The sequence below is a fragment of the Petaurus breviceps genome, unplaced genomic scaffold (genome assembly GCF_028583685.1).
Source record: "Petaurus breviceps papuanus isolate PSGF00001 unplaced genomic scaffold, PetGlider_PUasm1.0 90919, whole genome shotgun sequence".
Classification (NCBI taxonomy): Eukaryota; Metazoa; Chordata; class Mammalia; order Diprotodontia; family Petauridae; genus Petaurus; species Petaurus breviceps.
In genome coordinates, this window is record NW_027187378.1 from 8,685,854 (window position 1) to 8,704,080 (window position 18,227).

An 18,227-nucleotide genomic window follows, 5' to 3' on the forward strand; every position below is an offset into this window, starting at 1 on the left:
TTCCAAATAAAATCTTGCTATTCATAACCTACTGTATAAATGCCTAAACTAGCTATGTGGGGATTCATATGTAAATATCACTTTTATTGAGTTTTGAATATTAAAGCTAGAAATCTTCATTTTGATGCTCTCCATGTAGCTAAGTCGGACTCCACTCACAAACCAATTCACTTCCATAATTCAGACAGTTCCTAAAGTCTTACTTCCTCTCTGAACCACAGACGTCTGTAATGAATGGTGGAGCCAGAAGGGACCTTAGAGAGTGCTCTCACTGTACAGAAGAGGAGAGGACAGGGGCCAAGGCCCCGGAACCCCACGTGTAAGGGCTGGAACTTCCTCAATGACTCAGTGAAAACAGAGTCATAAAGATCAAATGGAAATTTTTTCAAGTTCAGTATTTACATTTTTGAAATTTAACAATATCTTCAGACTCCTGAGAATAAGAACTAAAAAATTTAGAGCTCCTTAATCCCTTCCATGTTTTAACACTTTACATTGTACGTAGCTTTTTCCCATACATTTGCAATAACTTTCAGTCATTTCCATTACAAACTTTAGAAAGTAAAAGATCCAAACACCTTTTAAATCTGGAACAGATACAGGGGTGAAAAAGCACTGTTTGCTTATAATAGACTTTTAATAATAATGTATGAGAGAGATATAATATTTGATCTATTTTTTTATCTCTATGTTTTTTGGAGTCAATTCGTTATTACTTTCTATTAATCTCTGTGGTCCAGCCTCCCCAGACTTTTTATCAAATAGAATTACTGGATTTATATAATGCCTTTCTTGCAAGGAAATAAGATGGTTTAAATGAGTCTTTTCCATTTGGAAAAATGTAAAAATGTTTTTAAAAGAACAAAGTTAAATAGATTTTACTTTAAATTGTTGGCAAAAGAACAGCATAAATTACTTTTAAGCCTAGAGTACTTCTCTGATAAGATTATAAAGACTTTTTTAAAAAGAAAATAGGCTAGGACTTACATCCATTATTCATAATTATGCACTTGAAACTATTTCTAATTTAACATCTCTACAAGGAAATTTAGTCCAACTTTTTATTTAGTCTTATCCTATTACTACAGAATGGTCAGAACATAAAAACCAAATTAGTGCAGATTAAGGAGACAGAACAGAAGCGAGTATCAGTCCTAAGAGGGAAGTAATTATAAATAAATTTTGCTTCCACACAATGTAAATAACGTACAGTATTTCCCATCATAGTGTAAGACTTCCCTGATCCAGTCTGCCCATAGGCAAAGACGCAAGCATTATAACCTTCAAATGCAGATTGTAAGACATCAGTGCCAAGATTTGTGAAAACCTGAAAGCAAAAGGAAAAAAAATAATTACAGACCACAAAAACATATTTCATAATACTTTTGAATAACTATAAACTACCATGGTACAAATTATGACAAAAGACGCATCCTTGATTTTGATCAAAAATAAGTGTTCATACTAAAAACCATGTTAAAGTAGAATTCCTGAAATGTAAATAAGGATTTTAAAGTATAACAATTTTACCATTTTAGACTGATATAAATTTATTTAAATTTAATTTTGTTAACTGTCTCAAACTTTCTCTAAATATTGAAAGTCTAAAGGAATTATAGCCCAACCCTATCACTGAATGGTCCAGTTACCTTCCTAAAAAAATAAATCAAGTACATGAGTAATGCTTTAATGACTAAGTTCAGCACTGTCAGGTTCCATATAGTAACCTAAGGTTGTAACCATTATAGTAGAGTGCCAAGTCACATAGATCTAAGTAGGCCATGGGCACAGACTCCATTAGCCCTAATTGAAGGGGAACTGTTACTGAGATATTCCAAAATATCAAGATCTGCTACATAACAAAAACACTTGCTCATTCAGACTTAAGCCTAAAGCAAAACTCCCTATGGGTATAAGGACTCTCAACAGCTTTAAGAGTTGGGGGATTTAGGAAGCTAGCTGCCTCCAACGCAATAAAACAGTGCATAAACCATTAAGAAATCCCCCAGGATTCTACATGGTAAAGGCAGAAGACTGAGCTTCCAGAACAAAGTGACTAAAGACTGGTGTAAGGGGAGAGATGAAAGGATCTACTGGGTTGGAGGGGGGTGGGCAAGGATAAAGGGGGAAATAGTGAAGATCTATGAATATTTCATCATTCTTTCAGAAGTTTTGAAGGGAACAAATTTCTCTTAACACATTTCAAGCCATCAGAAAATAAATACAAATACCAAATGGCTCTTAACTCATATTTGCCAAAAGTATAGTTCTAAGTAACTAAAGACTGCCCGTGGGTGAAAATATCTCCCGAGCATCCCCTCTATGGCATGGGTTGGCGATGAAGTTGGGGTGCTGGAACCTAGAGAATGCTAAGGCAGAGTTGCCTGGAACAAATTCACACACTTAAAGCCTTATCTTTCAGTTAAGAGACAGTTTACTATAAAGCCAACAGAAGCAAGCAAATTTCCTTTCAAGAACTTGTAATGTAATGGGGATGAATCTAGAGCTTATATAAAAAGGGGGCATGGGAAAGGAATGCCAGGAATACTAATTAAGTAATCTAGGGGTCCAGGTGTCTTGGGAGCAAGTGTCAGTGATCTACAGATGGGAAAATATAGGAGTCTGTGGAGATAACTTTATTGATACCAGACACTGAGGAAGTTGTCAGAGGCATGGACCTTGGGGATTCAGCACGAGGGAGAGAACTTGAGTCAGCCAGGGACAAAAATCCCTGGGCCAGGCACCCCTGCATTTGTCCTTTATCCAAGGAATTATAGGGTCAGGTCTGCATGTGTGCTGCAACAAGCGAACATTTTCTCACAAGGGGTGGGGGGCTGGGTTACTTAGACATGGTCTTAGGGCTTTTGGGGGTCCAGGTTCCACCAACCCATCAGTGGGGAACAGTGAAGAAAGGAAATTTCATACAGTAGAGAACTCTCCATTGTGCAATTAACAAAGGCTAAGAGCATCCAGCGTTTTAGCCATCTGGAAGCCCATCCCTTACCAGGGGATGCTACTGATACTCTTGGTTAGAATCATGGAATCTCTCTGTGGGAAAGAAGGTTGGAGACCATCTAGTCCACTTGTTTTATGGATTTTTCTCCCATGAGAATTTAAACAGTTTAGGGACCTCCTGGTGTTGAAGCTCCCTCTATCACCCATCTCTGTAATTTAAAGTCTCAAAACAATGGGAGACCCTGAAACCACCTGCTTGTGATTGTACAGCTTGAATGCATCATAGACAAGCGGTGGCCACAGGTCTGGCTGGCTCCAAATCCGGCCTACTCTCTATTACATCATGCTATAGGGTATTACTCTCTTAAAGCACAGTGCCCCATTCCTTTATCTTACTCCACTTCTATCAATAGAGGAAAAACATGTCCAAAGCAATCAGATATCCTTTAAAAAAAAAAAACAACAACTCTGTTTTGCAATTAAACAAAGGATACAAACATTTTTTTTTCTGACATTTCTGCCTAGGAGCCCAGGTCCTACCAATAGATATTACTGAAGCACAGGGAGATTAAGTAATTTGTTCAAGGTTACACAGACATTACTCAGACAGGAATAGAAGGCACTATGCTTAGCACATAGTAAGCACTTAATAAATGTTTGCTGATTGATTGTATAATGTGCCTGTCTCACACAAACGGGAGGAAATGGGAGGTCCACGAAACTATGGATTTGGTCTAAAAGCTAAGAATAAGAGCTATTCTTTACAAGAGAAAAACAATCAAGAGGCCAACTTGCTTCTGCTTAGCTGCCTGCTAATAAGTCTCTTTTCTCATGGTATCTTCACAATGTTAATATGAAAACCAATTTTTAAAAAAATTTGATAACATACAAAGATGAACAAAATAGACCTGACCATTGCACAAAATTATCAGGTGCAAGACATCAATAATCAGGAACCAAGAAATAACAGTATATATACAGCACTTCTAAGACATACACATGCCACGTGTTATATCATCTCTTCACAACACTGTGAGATAGGTGCTGTTGTTATCCTCCTTTTACAGATTAGGAAAGACTGACAAAAATTAAATGACTCGCTCCTGGTCATAAAGCTAGTAAGAGACACGAGTGAGTATTCCAACTCGGGGTCTTCTTGTCAGTAAATCCAGTAGGGAAAACCACTTTATCACCTAGCTGCCTCAACAGCATTTGCTAAGTTTTCATAAATGGGCAGAAGTAGTGTGATTAGTGGCTAGAGTACTAGGCTTGAAGTCAGAAAGCCCTGTGTCTGACCTAACCCATGCCTCTTATTCATCCTAGTTTTGTGAAATTGGGTAAAAAATCTTTTCATTCCTTTGTGCTTTGGGTGACTTCCTAAAACTTAGCTAATAAGTCATGAACAGATTGGAGGTAGTTCCCACATAGGGAATTCCCAAAAACTAAAGAAATCTTTTGCATACTCATGTATGTAAATTAATAACAGAAAATTTTAGGAAGAGGACTGGCAACATAAAAATAAATGTACTTATATTTTAAAAATCATACCATTTCTTGAGAAACATAACTTGGACTTTTCGAATCAGCAGAACAAAAGGAAAAGTCATAGGTAAAGGTTTTGGTACGTTCTCTTCCTGTGTCTCCAGTCCCTCCCTCTGGAATCTAGAAAGAAAAAAAATAACAATAAACCTTGCCATTTGACATGTACAGCACTCCAGAAACAAGGACAATCTTCCTAGAAGTACCACTTTTCTGCTGAAAAACCTCTAATGGTTTCCATTTTCTAAAGAAGTCTTAACTCTTTGCCCTGGAATTTATTACCACACATAATCTTGCCTGAACTTACATCTTCAGACACATTTTCTGCTACACCCCTACATAAAGACTATTCTCTAAACAAACTGGATTTTCCCACTGTTCCCCCGAACAGAACCTGTATTTTCCCATTCTCACATCTTTGGTCATACCCTACCCACTACTCTGAATACACACTACCTGCCATTATCTGCTTGTCATAATATTACCCACCTTTCAGGATGATCTCTAACATCCCTTCCATTACTAAAATGTCATGATTCCAAGGCCCCACTCAAATGTTACTGCCTTAGAAGAAAGTACAGTACATGGCAGGATTTAGAATCAAAGACCTAGATTCAAATCCCAGCTTTGGCACCAGTGTGACTGTGGGCAAGTCCTTAATTTCTGTGGGCCATAGTTCCTCATCCATCAAACAAAGATACCAGACTAGAAGAGTTAAAAACATCCCATTCAGCTCTAGAAATAGGATCCCAAGAACATCACTGATTTCCCCAACCAAAAGTCATCACTTCCACTTCTCCACAACTACAGCATTTTGCTTGTGTTTAATCAAATGACACTAGTCATAGCCTTCTGTAATGTTAATGGGATATAAGATCTTCCCTCATGTGGAGCCCATTAAGGGAAGCTTGCTTAGGGGAAATTTGCTTGTGGGAAGGCTTTCACATCTTTTGTCAATTTTTAATTAGACACTAAGTCATGAGGGTTGTGATACCCTCTGGCTCTAAAAGGGGTATATATACTCTGAAGTTAACATTTTGCTTTAGGGCTCACTCACTGAAAGAATGTTCTTGTGATTTGGCCAGATGAGACTCTGAGTCATTGTTAAGGAGTTCCCATCCCCCCCCCCAACCCCCGACTTTGAAAAACCCAGATGGTGGTGCTTCTCTCTCTGGTAACTGCGTATGTATTGCCTTGGTCAGAGAGTTGGATCTGTCTGTTGATCTGTGCTAATTTCTCAGACAGTTAGAAGCCCTGTCTGCTGGTCTTTATTTCTCTGCCTGTATTTTCCCTATTTTCTTTGTTTGGATATTCTCTGAAGTTCAGGGTGCTGATTTGTACCCTGAACTAATGAATGTAATTGAAAAAGATCATTGACCCCTTGAATAGTTATCTTTCCTAGTAAAGCAGATCTAAGAACCTGTGCTAGCCGCCATCCTGGGTATGCCAGTGTGGTTGCCACTACATCTCCCTTCTATTGTTGTAACACCTCTATTAAATACAAATTTCTTAAGGACAGGGACTATGTCTCTGTTATCTTTGCATTTTCCAATTGATCTGACATATATCCTAATCATAATAGGTACTTAATAAATTCTTACTGAACAAACAATGTATTTTCCTACAGATTTTTTGTAGTGGAAAAATTCTCCTATAAAAGTATTAGGAATCTCAACATCTTTGGCAGATCAAGGAAAGAGATGATTTAAAGAAAAGTGATTTCACATGCATAAAGAAAGGGAAAAGGTATAAAATAGAACTATTTGGGACACTTTTCAGACAGTAAACATCTTGTGAGTTTCAGTCCCTTTCAATTAATGAGTGTGTATTCAATAATTTTAGCTACTAAACATTTACCTTTAGTAAGGCATGATGCTAAGCATTATGAAGGATACAAAGGTATAGTAAGTCTTGATCCCTACAACTGATGTTTATAATCTAGTTGGAATAAACATAAGCATATAAGAAAGTGTAATCCTGACCACTTCCAGATGACATGGGCTCAAATCATGCCTCTGACACATACTAGTTATATGATCTGACATAACATCCTGGGTTTCAATTTCTTAATTTGTAAAATAAGTTAAGTTGGACTACATGGCCTGTGAGATCCCTTCCAGCTCAAGATCTATGCTTTTATGGTCCTATGATTTTAAATAGAGTATATGAACTATTCCTATGAAAGAGAAGTATCAATATAACATATGTGTATGTAGAAATCACTTTAAGGCAGGTTTTAGTTTGGGGCAGAAAAAGATCTGCAATGTAAAATATAAACATTTAAATCCCTTTGTGAACAATGTAGAATGTTGCCTCCCTCGTTCGGGAAGAATTCAGAGTTAAAAAAAGACAAAGAAATATATTTTTTCAATACTAGAGAAACATGGGTATAAAAAAACAGTTTCAAGAGCATCAAAGAGATGAAGGACTATTTAGAATACTTCAGAACTACAAGCATGATGGGTAACAGTTAATTAGCACATAACTAGTTGACACAGTGGATAAAGCTTGGGCCTAGTGCCAGGAAGACTGAGCTCTGTGACCTTGGGCAAGTCACATAATTTGTTTGCCTCAGTTACCTCATCTGTAAAATAGGAATAAATAACAGCACCTACCTTGCACAGTAATTGCAAGGATCAAGTAAGATATCATTTGTGCTAGCACATAGTATTTAATAAGTGCTTATTTCCTTCCTTCCCTCTTTATAACTACAGAGAGCAAAACTAAAAAATGGAAAATTATATACACATTTGGAGAGCAGCATGACTTTTAAAGTACTAGCAATCTGAGAAGGAAATTTGGAGAGTTATGAAATTTTTAAGTAAAAAGCAAGTGAGTAGACATCAGAAAAGTCTCCTTTAAGCCAATGAAGAGTTTAGGAAACAGTTCATAAAAGAACTTGACATAGAAACCTGAAAAAAACAACTGAAGATACAGCAGGTGGGAAGGGAAAAGGAAGGAAATAAGCATTTATTAATAAAGCACCTACTATGTGCCAGTCATTGTGCTGATCACTATTTATAAGAACTATCCAAATAAATAAATAAATAAATGATCGATCCTCACAACAACCCTGGGAGATAGGTATTGTTGTTCCCATTTTACAGTTGAGGAAACTGAGGCAAACAAGGTTAAGGTTCACACAGCTAATAAGTGTCTGATCCTGCATTTGAACTCAGATGTTCTGGACTCAAGGCCCAGCACTGTACCACAAACTACTTTCCAGCCTGGCTGAAAAGCTAATCCGTTGGTTCTGTGGAAATTAAGAGAACAATCAGTTGTTAAAGGCTTCAGCTAAGAGACTCCTTACTGGTCAAAGAGAGAGTTAATATCATTGGCCAAGAAGTTCATTGACAGTTACTGCCCTTGAGCAGCACCAAGTGAGCTGGATAAAGGGGAAGCTTCTCATAAAGGACTATTGCTCTCTGCTGCCATCTCTGGCTTGAGAAGGAAACCAGACAGGGATCTTTGCAGATGATCTGCTATCCTGGGGAGCTGCGGGGCTAAGAGTACCATTTTTACTTGACAATGTAACCTGAAGGTGAGTTAATCAAGAACAATAAAGCCATTACTCTGAGCTCATATGCTTTCCTGATTCTTTAAGTGTATGCCTACTCTGCTCCACAGACACAATGCATCAGGAGACTGTAATACAGGTTTACAGTATATTTTACTACTGATGCAATTGCATTAGTATATTAGTACCTATGAGGAAAAAGTTTCGTTATTGTGAGTAGCTAATAGATAGAAAACACACTGATTTGGGGCTCAAGAGCTGGAGTGGTGAATAGGGTGAGTATATTTTCCTTCCAGTAAGCTATTCCCTACTACCCTGAAAGAATCTGAATATAATCGTATATTTGTGGTCCATCTCTGGAAATACTTGCCAAGCACAGCGAAGGCTGGAGTGATTGAGCCAAGCCAGTGAAACAGTAGGGATACTGACATATCTAGGGGAAAAGTGTAAGGCCTCTACACACTGTGAAAATGTCCCATCTGCTGGTGTTAAGAACAGGTGTCTATGGGCTATCGAAGAGAACTTCATAGAAAATGTGAGATTTGAATTGGGCCTTGAATAACAAATATATTTATCTAAGTAAAAGGCTGGAGGGGTTGGAGAAGAGGGAAAGGAAAGGCATTTTAGGCTAAGGAACTGATTTGGACAAAGGGACAACTTTTGTTCAGATACAATTACAGCAAAACTTGTTGGTCTAGTGTCAAATGACTCAAAAGCTTTGAAGATGAAAGTATTCCCTGGCTAAAGAGATAGGGCTACACTACTTTGAAATGCAAAGTGTTTGGTCCCTTGAGCCGTGAACTAATCTGAACTTCTTTCTCTGAAGTCAATCAAGACCAGAAAAAGACCACAGTTTGCCAATAGGGCGGGCCTTATGAACACAAATCTACAAAGTTATAATGGAAAAGAGCTGAAATTACAAACAAAGCTTTTCCATTCTTCCTGGAACATTTCTCTATATGCTGGATGAATAGTTCAGCTGAACGTCAGCATTAATGGTTTTCATTTTTAAATGATTAGGTTTCTAAACTTTTTCCTAGTGAACCTACTTTTCCAACTGACTAAACTATAGCCTAAAATCATGATCTGAAATAAAATTGCTTGTAAGACCCTTTTCCTAAACAGGTATAGTTTATGGGATATTCTGAACCAGTCAAGCCTCAATAAAGCACAAATAATACTTTTACCTATTTGGTCTGCTAACTTTCAGATGGTCATCTAAACTGGTGAGAGTGCCTATTCCTTAATCTAGCTTCCAAGCCAACACTAGAAACTGAAAGAAAATGTACAGAAAGTAGGGGAAAGACAAAACTGATTTTCTATCCCCTCAGAGTATAGTTTGGGTCAAAGCTAGATGTTAAAGTGACTTGAGATAGCCGAACTGAACACAGAAAGCTGAGATGAGGGAATGGTAGAAAATAGCTCTCAGACCAGATATTAAAACAGAAACATAAGAATTTTCTACATAAAGAAAATAAAGTCTACTGATCTCAAAAGAGAAACAAAGAACTTGCCTTTAAGTTTGTGATTGTTGTTTTGTTTTTTTCCATGTGAATAATAAACTTGGCCTCCAAATCCTTTTCCCTACAAACAGAAACATAATTCAATGTTAATAGAAAAAACTTTATACACACTTACTGCAAATAGAGGTGTCATTTACTTTTAAATTAGTATGTAAAGTCATTTAAACTAATAATTATACCATTCTTTCTAGTGTAGAGATAAACTTCTAAGTTCCAGGAAAAGTTCATATGGACCTGATTCTCAAGCCTTTTTCTCAAGCTTTTTTGCTGAACTAAAAGAATCCAAGAAGAATCCTACATTAGGACTTTGTCTAACATGCTCTCTGGACACTATAGCCAGTCTTGTAGATATCTACCAAGAATGAAAATCTCTAAAATGGAAGAGAGCTCCAGTGGGCCAATCAGTAGCTGAAAAAGAATTCCCATGTTAAGTCAGACAAAGAGTCAATTGTGCTTGAACCTCACCATTAAAGATTGAACCCAGTACTCCTGAGGAGGCCCATTCTACTCTGAAATACCTCTAACTCTTTGGAGTTTTTCTTGAATCTGTAATTCCCATTCAGAATTCCCACCTGGTTCTCCTCTCTGAAGACAAGCAGAACAAGTCCAATATCTCTTCAACATAAGAGTCCTTCACAAACGAAACTCTTAAATTTTCTCTTCTTGAGGCTGAATATCTCAGGTTCCTTTAACCAAAGCTTATATAGACTTGAAGTCAGGAAGACCTTACTTTTAAAAACTTCAGTTTCCTCATCTATAAAATGAAGGTAATAATACCACCTTCCTTACAAAATTATTGTAAGGCTCAAGTGAGATAATATTTATAAAGCACTTCAAAATCTTAAAGCATTTTATTTATATGCTACCTCTCTATATTGCATAATCCCAAGGCTCAATATGACCCCAGTCATCCTCCCCTTTTTCTAGCTTAGCAATGTCCTCCCTAAAAGGTGGCAACTCCAACTAAGTCCAATACTCTCTATGGATTCTGATGAGGGCAGAGCATACAGCAGGACCATCACTTTCCTGGTCCTAGACTCTGTGCCTCTCAATGTAACCTAGGATCACATGAGCTTTTTTGGATGCCATATCACACTCTTGAGCATGCTGAACTTTCAGTATATTAAGCTCCCCAGATCTATTTCTGACTAACTACCGTTGAGACACATTCTTAACCCATTAAAGGCAGGTAAGTGACACAGTGGATAGAGCACTGCACCTAGAGTCAGGAAAACCCAAGTTCAAATAATCCAACCTCTGACAGTAAACCTTAACTGTAAAAGGGGGATAATATTAGCACCCACCTCCCAGGGTTGTTGTAAGGATTAAATGAACTATTTCTATAGCATTTAGCACAGTGCCCAGCACACAGTAGCACTTAATAAATGCTTATTCCCTTCCCATCTTGTTCTTATAAAACCAAAATATAGGACTGTATATTCTTATAACATTTATCCCTATAACATTATACCCTCTTTTGTTTGGCCCTACATTATATTCCATTAATATTTTTTTGGATTCTGACTTTATTACCTAATGTGCTAGTAGTGATCTCTTGTAGAATTCTGTTTAGAAAGCATGTCATCTATGCCTTTATCCAGATTTTCAATAAAAAATAGTAAGAATCCAAGCACAAACCCTTAGAACATTTCCAAAATGGCATTAACCTATTAAAGATTACTCCTTGAATCAAGTCATTCAACTGGTTCCTCAATGACCTACTAATATACTACTCTCTAACCTACATCTCTCCATGTGGTGTACGAAAATGGCATTTGAGATTTTGTAAACTATTTTGCAAAAATCTAAATGTACTGCATCCTTTCAGTACCTATAATCTATTAGTCTAGTAATCCTTCCAAGAAACAGAATCAAAGTTATTACAGTGTGACTTGATCTTGATCAAGCCATACTCTCTCTATGGTCACTGCTTCCTTTTCCATATGTTCATTAACCACTATTTAAATTATACTTTACATTCTTTACAAGAACAAAAATCAAGTTCACTAGTCTACAAATTTGAAGATTACAGTCTCTTCTTTGTTTGAAAGTTGGGACATAATTTGCTCTTCTTCAGTCTTACAGAAACTTTCCTGATTTCCAAAATTGTTCAGAAAGAATTAACAGTGGTTCAATAATCATTTGTGCCAGTTCTCCCAGTACTGCAGGATGTAGTTCATCTGGACCTGATGAGTTGAACTCATCAAGAAAGCTAGATGCTCTCTTACTACCACTAAAAGAAATGATGAAAATTAAAACCCTCCAATACTTCATGTTTGAAAGCTATTTCTTAGTCTACCTTCCAAATCATTACCAGAAACTGAAAGAAGATGCAAATAGGGGAAGGATAAAACTGTTTTTCTATCCTCTCATAGTATGTTTGGGTCAAAGCTAAATGGTAAAAATGACTTGAGATGGCTAGACTGGAAACAGGAACTGAGAAGAGAGATGAGCAGAAAAGTTTGTAAGCTTTAAGCATTATATATGTATATATATAATGATATATATATATATATATATATCAACGAATGTTATTATTTTTATTCTCATATTCAGTATAGTTTAAGACAGAAACAGTCCAGGTCAACAGACTTCTCTTTAAGTTCAATGTCCACGAGACAAGAAAATGTGGAAAAAATGATTGCTTTTTGTAACCAAATAAAAATTTTACTTTAACAACAATAGCAGTTTAAAGTTATCCAAAGGCAGGGGGGAGGAGCAGAAACAGGACTTTCTCACAGCTCTGGCTTCCACCACCTCTAATACCTGTAAAAAACGACTCTAAACAAACTTTAGAGCTACAGAACCCACAAACTGACAGAGAGAAACAGATCTCCCGCTGAAGGAAGCCCAGCAGGTCCTTTGCAGCTCGCAGGGAACCAAGCACAGTCCCACCTGAGCCACAGCTTTAGCCCCAGGGCAGCCCCAACCAGCCACAGCTAGAGTGGATTGCACCACAAGAGGAAATCACTACCAGCTGTAGAAGTTTCCAGATTTCTCAATCTACAAATGCCAAAAACAAAGTAAAAGGTCAGAGTGGAACTTTGCTGGGAACAGGGGGAGTGCAGTCCTGCTGCTACCCCTGGAGCAAGAAATAGGTGAGGTGTGGCAGCTGCAGCCACTGCTGCATGGCTGTTTCCAGTGCTCCTGGCCTACAGATTGTAGGGAGACCAGGTGACCATTCAGAGGGTAATTGCTCTTGCGTTAAGCTGCTTGCATCCGGATCTCAATCTTGGGTGGTGGTCCTGGGGTGTGTGACCAGTGAGCCAGAGCATATGGGAGCTGGAGAGAGGGTGCCCATCTAATAGCTCTGGCAGCTGCAAAAACCCCAGTGAATTGGGACATAGCTCCTTCCATTCTGTAAGTAGAATTCTATCGTGGCAAAGAGCTCAAAAGTCAAGTAACTGGCTGCCAATATGAGCAAACAACAGAAGCACAAAGAGGCAATAGAATTCTTTTTTGGGAACAAAAAGGATAAGGCATGGAGTGGGAGGAAGACATCTAAGTCAGACCTCCTGCATCAAAAGCCTCCAAGAAAAATATGAACTGATTACAGGCTATGGAGGAGCTCAAGAAGGATTCTGGAAATCAAGTAAAAGTGTAGGAAAAATTGGGAAGAGAAATGAGAATGATGCCAGAAAATCATGAAAAGAGAATCAATAGCCTGCTAAAGGAGACCCAAAAATATACTGAAGAAAATAACACCTTAAAAAATAGAGTAACTTAAATGCCAAAAGACACCCAAAAAGCCAATGAGAAGAAGAATGCCTTAAAAAGCCGAATTTGCCAGATGAAAAAGGAATTTCAAAAACTCATTTAAGAGAATAACTCCTTCAAAATTAGACTGTAGCAGGGGCGGCTAGGTGGCACAGTGAATAGAGCACCGGTCCTGGAGTCAGGAGGACCTCAGTTCAAATCCGGCCTCAGACACTTAACACAAAAAACTAGCTGTTGACCTTAGGCAAGCCAGTTAACCCCAACTGCCTAACTTCCCCCCTCCAAAAAGCAAAAAAAAAAAAAATTAGATTGGAGCAATTAGAAGGTAATAACTTTATGAGAAATCAAGATACTATAAAACAGATCCCAACAAATAAAAAATAGAAGACAATGTGAAATATCTCATTGGCAAAACCACTGACCTGGAAAATAGGTCCAGGAGAGATAATTTAAAAATTATTGGTCTACCCGAGAGCCATGATCAAAAATAGAGTCTAGACACCATCTTTCAATAAATTATCAAGCAAAATTGCCTTGATATTCTAGAACCAGTGGGCAAAATATAAATTGAAAGAATTCACCAATCACCTCTTGAAAAAGATCCCAAAAAGAAAACTCGTAAGAATATTATAGTCAAATTCCAGAGTTCCCAGGTCAAGAAGAAAATACTGCAAGCAGTGAGGAAGAAACAATTTGAGTATTGTGGAAACACAATTAGGATAACACAAGACCTAGCAGTTCCTACATTAAGGGATCAAAGGGTTTGGAATATGATATTCCAGAGGTCAAAGGAGCTAGGACTAAAACCAACAATCAACTACCCAGCAAAACTGAGTATAATGCTACAGGGAAAAATATGGTCATTCAGTGAAATAGAGGACTTTCGAGCATTCTTGATGAAAAAAACCTGAGCTGAACAGAAAATCTGACTTCCAAATACAAGAAGCAAGAGAAGCATGAGAAGGTAAGCAGGAAAAAGAAATCATAAGGAACTTATTAAAGTGGAACTATTTACATTCCTACATGGAAAAACAATAATTGCAACTCATAAGACTTTTCTCAGTATGAGGATAGCTGAAGGGAATATACATATATATATATATATATATATATATATACACATACATATATATGCATGTATAGGAGGATGTATGTATATGTAAATATATATGTGAGTGTGAGCATTTGTATGTACATGTATACATAGAAAGAGGGCACAGGGAATATGAAAGGATGATATCTAAAAAATAAAATTAAGAGGTAAGAGAGGAATTTATTAGAAGAAGAAAGGGAGCTATAGAGTAGGGTAAATTATCTCATATAAAAGAGGCAAAAGAAAACTGTTACAATGGAGGGGAAGAGCAGGAAGGTGAAAGGGAATGGAACAACCTGATTCTCATTGAATTTGGCCTAAGGAGGGAATAACATACACACTCATTGGATATCTTACCCTATAGGAAAATAGGAGGATAGGAGATAAGAGGGGATCGGATAGAAGGGAGGGCAGATTGGGGGACAGGGTAGAAGCAAACATTTTTGAAAAGGGACAGGGTCAAAGGAAAAAATAGAACAAGTGGGGGGCAGGATAGGATGGAGGGAAATATAGTTAGTCTTTCACAATATAACTACTATGGAAATGATTCAGGTAACTACACATGTACATTCTATATTGAATTGCTTATCTTCCCAGTGGGGGTGGGAAGGAAGAAGGGAAAAAACCTGGAACTCATAGTTAAAAAAAAAAATGTTTAAAAATTGGTTTTTTACATGCAACTGGGAAATAAGATATACAGGTACTGGGGTAGAGAAACCCAGAAACCCATCTTACCCTACTAGAAACTTATGAAACTCTGAAAACTCTTCATATCAGAAATTCTGATGATAAAGACTTTGAAATGTCCTTTATTCTAAAGGGCTAAGTATTTTTTTTCATTTTTCAAATGTTTTATTAACTTCTGATTTACATCATTAATTTCCACCAGATTTTGAGTTACAAATTTTCTCGCCATTTTTCCCCTGCCCACCACCCCAGAATAGCAGTCCCATAGGATATCCCCTCCTCCAATCTGCTCTCTGCCATATCTTCTCCCATACCTCTTTGACTTTTCCAGTAGGGCATGGTGGATCTCTATGCCCCAGTGCCTGTATATCTTCTTTCCCAATTACATGTAAGATAGTATTAATAATAGTATATATGTATATATAATTTTTAACATTTGATTTTAAAACTTTGAATTCTAGATTCATTCCCTTCCTCCCTTGTCACCCACCCTTACTGGGAAGATAAGCAGTTCAGTATAGGTTGTACATGTGCAGCTAATGCAAAACATTAACATAGTAGATATATTGTAAAACACTGACTATATTTCCCTCCCTCCTATCCCACCACCCACTTGTTCTATTCTCTACTTTGATCCCATCCCTTTTCAAAAGTGAGTGCTTCCAACTTCCCTCCCCCAGCCTGCCCTCCCTTCCATCATCCCCCCTTCTTCCCCTTCCCCCTACTCTCCTGTAGGGGGATATACCCTATTTAGTGTGTATTTCATTCCCTCCCTGAGCCAAATTCAGTGAGAATAAGGTTGACCCATTCCCTTTTGCCTTCCTATTCTTCCCCTCCATTGTAACCCTTTACCCTTGCCTCTTCTTTATGAGATAGTTTACCCCATTCTGTCTCTCTCCATCTCCTCTCCTACCTCTTAATTTCCCCTTTCAAGCATCATCCCTTCCTATTAAATTGGTCCTGTGCCCTCTATGTATACCTGTAAACATATATACACACATTCACACATGTATTCATATGCCCATATACCCTTTGATACAGACATATATATATGTATATACATATATATATGTATATATATATATATATATATATATATTCCCTTCAACTATTTTCATACTGAGAAAAGTTTCATCAGTTACAATTATTGTTTTTCCATGTAGGAATATTAATAGTTCAACTTTGATCAGTGGCTTATGATTTCTTTTCCCTGTTTACCTTCTCAAGCTTCTCTTGCTTCTTGTATCTGGATGTCAAATTTTCTATTCAACTCTGGTTTTTTCATCAAGAATGCTTGAAAGTCCTCTATTCCATTGAATAACCATATTTTCCCCTGAAAGATGATAATCAGTTTTGCTGGGTAAGTGATTCTTGGTTTTAATCCCAACTCTTCTGACCTCCAGAATATCATATTCCAGGCCCTTTGATCCCTCAATGTAGAAGCTGCCAGATGCTGTGTTATCCTGATTGTGTTTCCACAGTATTCAAATTGTTTCTTCCTGGCTGCTCATAATATTCTCTCCTTGATCTGGGAATTCTGGAACCTGGCTATAATATTCCTAGGAGTTTTCTTTTGGGGATCTTTTTCAGGAGGTGATTGGTGGATTCTTTCAACCTCTATTTTGCCTTCTGGTTCTAAAACATCAGGGCAATTTTCCTTGAGAATTTCTTGGAGGATGATTTCTAGGTTCTTTCCCTGATCATGATTTTCAGGTAGTCCAATAATTTTTAAATTATCTCTCCTGGATCTATTTTCCAGGTCAGTGGTTTTTCCCATGAGATATTTCACATTGCCTTCTATTCTTTCATTTGTTTGGATCTGTTTAACATCACCTTGATTTCTCTTAAAGTCACCAGCTTCCCTTTGCTCTAATCTAAATCTGAGGGAACGATTCTCCTCATTGAGCTTTTGAGATTCTTTTTCCATCTGGCAAATTTGGCCTTTCAAGGCATTCCTCTCCTCATTGCCTTTTTGAGCCTCTTTTGCCAACTGAGCCAGTCTGTTTTTTAAGGTGTGATTTTCCTCAGTCAGGCTGTTGACTCTCATTTCATAATTTTCTTGCATCGTTCTCATTTCTCTTCCCAATTTTTCCTCCACTTCTCTTATCTGCTTCTTAAGGTCCTCTATGGCCTGTAACCAGCTCGTGTTTTCCTTTGAAGCTTTTGGTGCAGGAGTTCTGACTTCACTGTCTTCCTCTTGTTCCATGCTTTGCTCCTTTTTGTCCCCAAAACAGGAATCTAATGTTGGAATCTTCTGTCTGTTTTGCTTCCTTTGTCTGGTCATGTCGCCCCTCAGTCACTTAACCCCTGGGCTTTTTGCTACAGTAGGACTCTGCCACCAGACAGGGGAGCTTTTGTCCCAAACACTGAGGTTTTCTCAGCTGCCGGAGGTATTAGTTGGGTGCCCTCTCTGAGGCCTGCACACACTCTGGAAAGCTGGTCACATACCCCAGGACCTCTACCCTAGACCACAATCCAGATCCAAGCAGGTTAAAGCAAGAGTGATTACCCCTCAGACTGGTCGCATGGTCCCCCTACACTCTGCAGGCCAGAAGCTGAAGCTGCAACATGGCACTGGCTAAGCCAAGGTGTCTCAGCAGCTTCTCACCCTGGGGGCAAAAGCTGACACACTCCCACCTACTGGGTCCCAAAGTCCAGACTGCATTGACCTCTCACTTTGTCCTTCGCATCTATGTGTTGATGAATCTGGAAACGGCCACAGCTGCTGGTGATCTGGAGTCCCTCCAGCCGGTGGCTGGTCAGGCCCGCCCTGGGGTAAAACCTGGGCTCCTGAGTGGCTGGGCTCAGCTCCCAGAGCGCTGTGCTGGCCGCTTGCTGCCAGCTTGCTGCTGACCTGCCAGGCTGTCCTCAGGGGGAGGTTAGCTTTTCTGTCATTTTGTGGGTTCTGCAGCTCCAAAGTTTGTTTAGAGTCCCCTTTTAAATGGACTGGGGAAGGTGGAAGCTGGAGCCCGGCTCTACTCTGCCATCTTGACTCTGCCCCCAGGGCTAATTATTTTTAATAACAAATAACAAGGTCAACTTATAAATCTATATCCACAGACCTGTCCCTATCACACCTATACATTTATAAACGAATTCTCAAGCTGGAGGGCGACCTTGGCATACAACTAAGAGTGTTCTGAGAACAAAAATTAAATGTGCTACATACTTTTAAGGCAAATTTTATGTTTAATTA

At 38.2% G+C, this 18,227-nt stretch overlaps 1 protein-coding gene across 10 annotated transcripts in view; it reads right to left on the minus strand.

Moving 5' to 3' along the window:
* Positions 1 to 18,227, minus strand: part of KIF16B (kinesin family member 16B) — a 401,835-nt gene that overhangs the window by 349,504 nt on the left and 34,104 nt on the right. For all 10 annotated transcript variants that reach the window (XM_069075448.1, XM_069075446.1, XM_069075444.1 and 7 more), the window contains exons 2-4: positions 9,526 to 9,595; positions 4,504 to 4,617; positions 1,211 to 1,327 (exon numbers count right to left, since the gene is read on the minus strand). In XM_069075448.1, the coding sequence (XP_068931549.1) occupies positions 1,211 to 1,327; positions 4,504 to 4,617; positions 9,526 to 9,595 (301 nt within the window). The remainder of the gene's footprint in view (positions 1 to 1,210; positions 1,328 to 4,503; positions 4,618 to 9,525; positions 9,596 to 18,227) is intronic.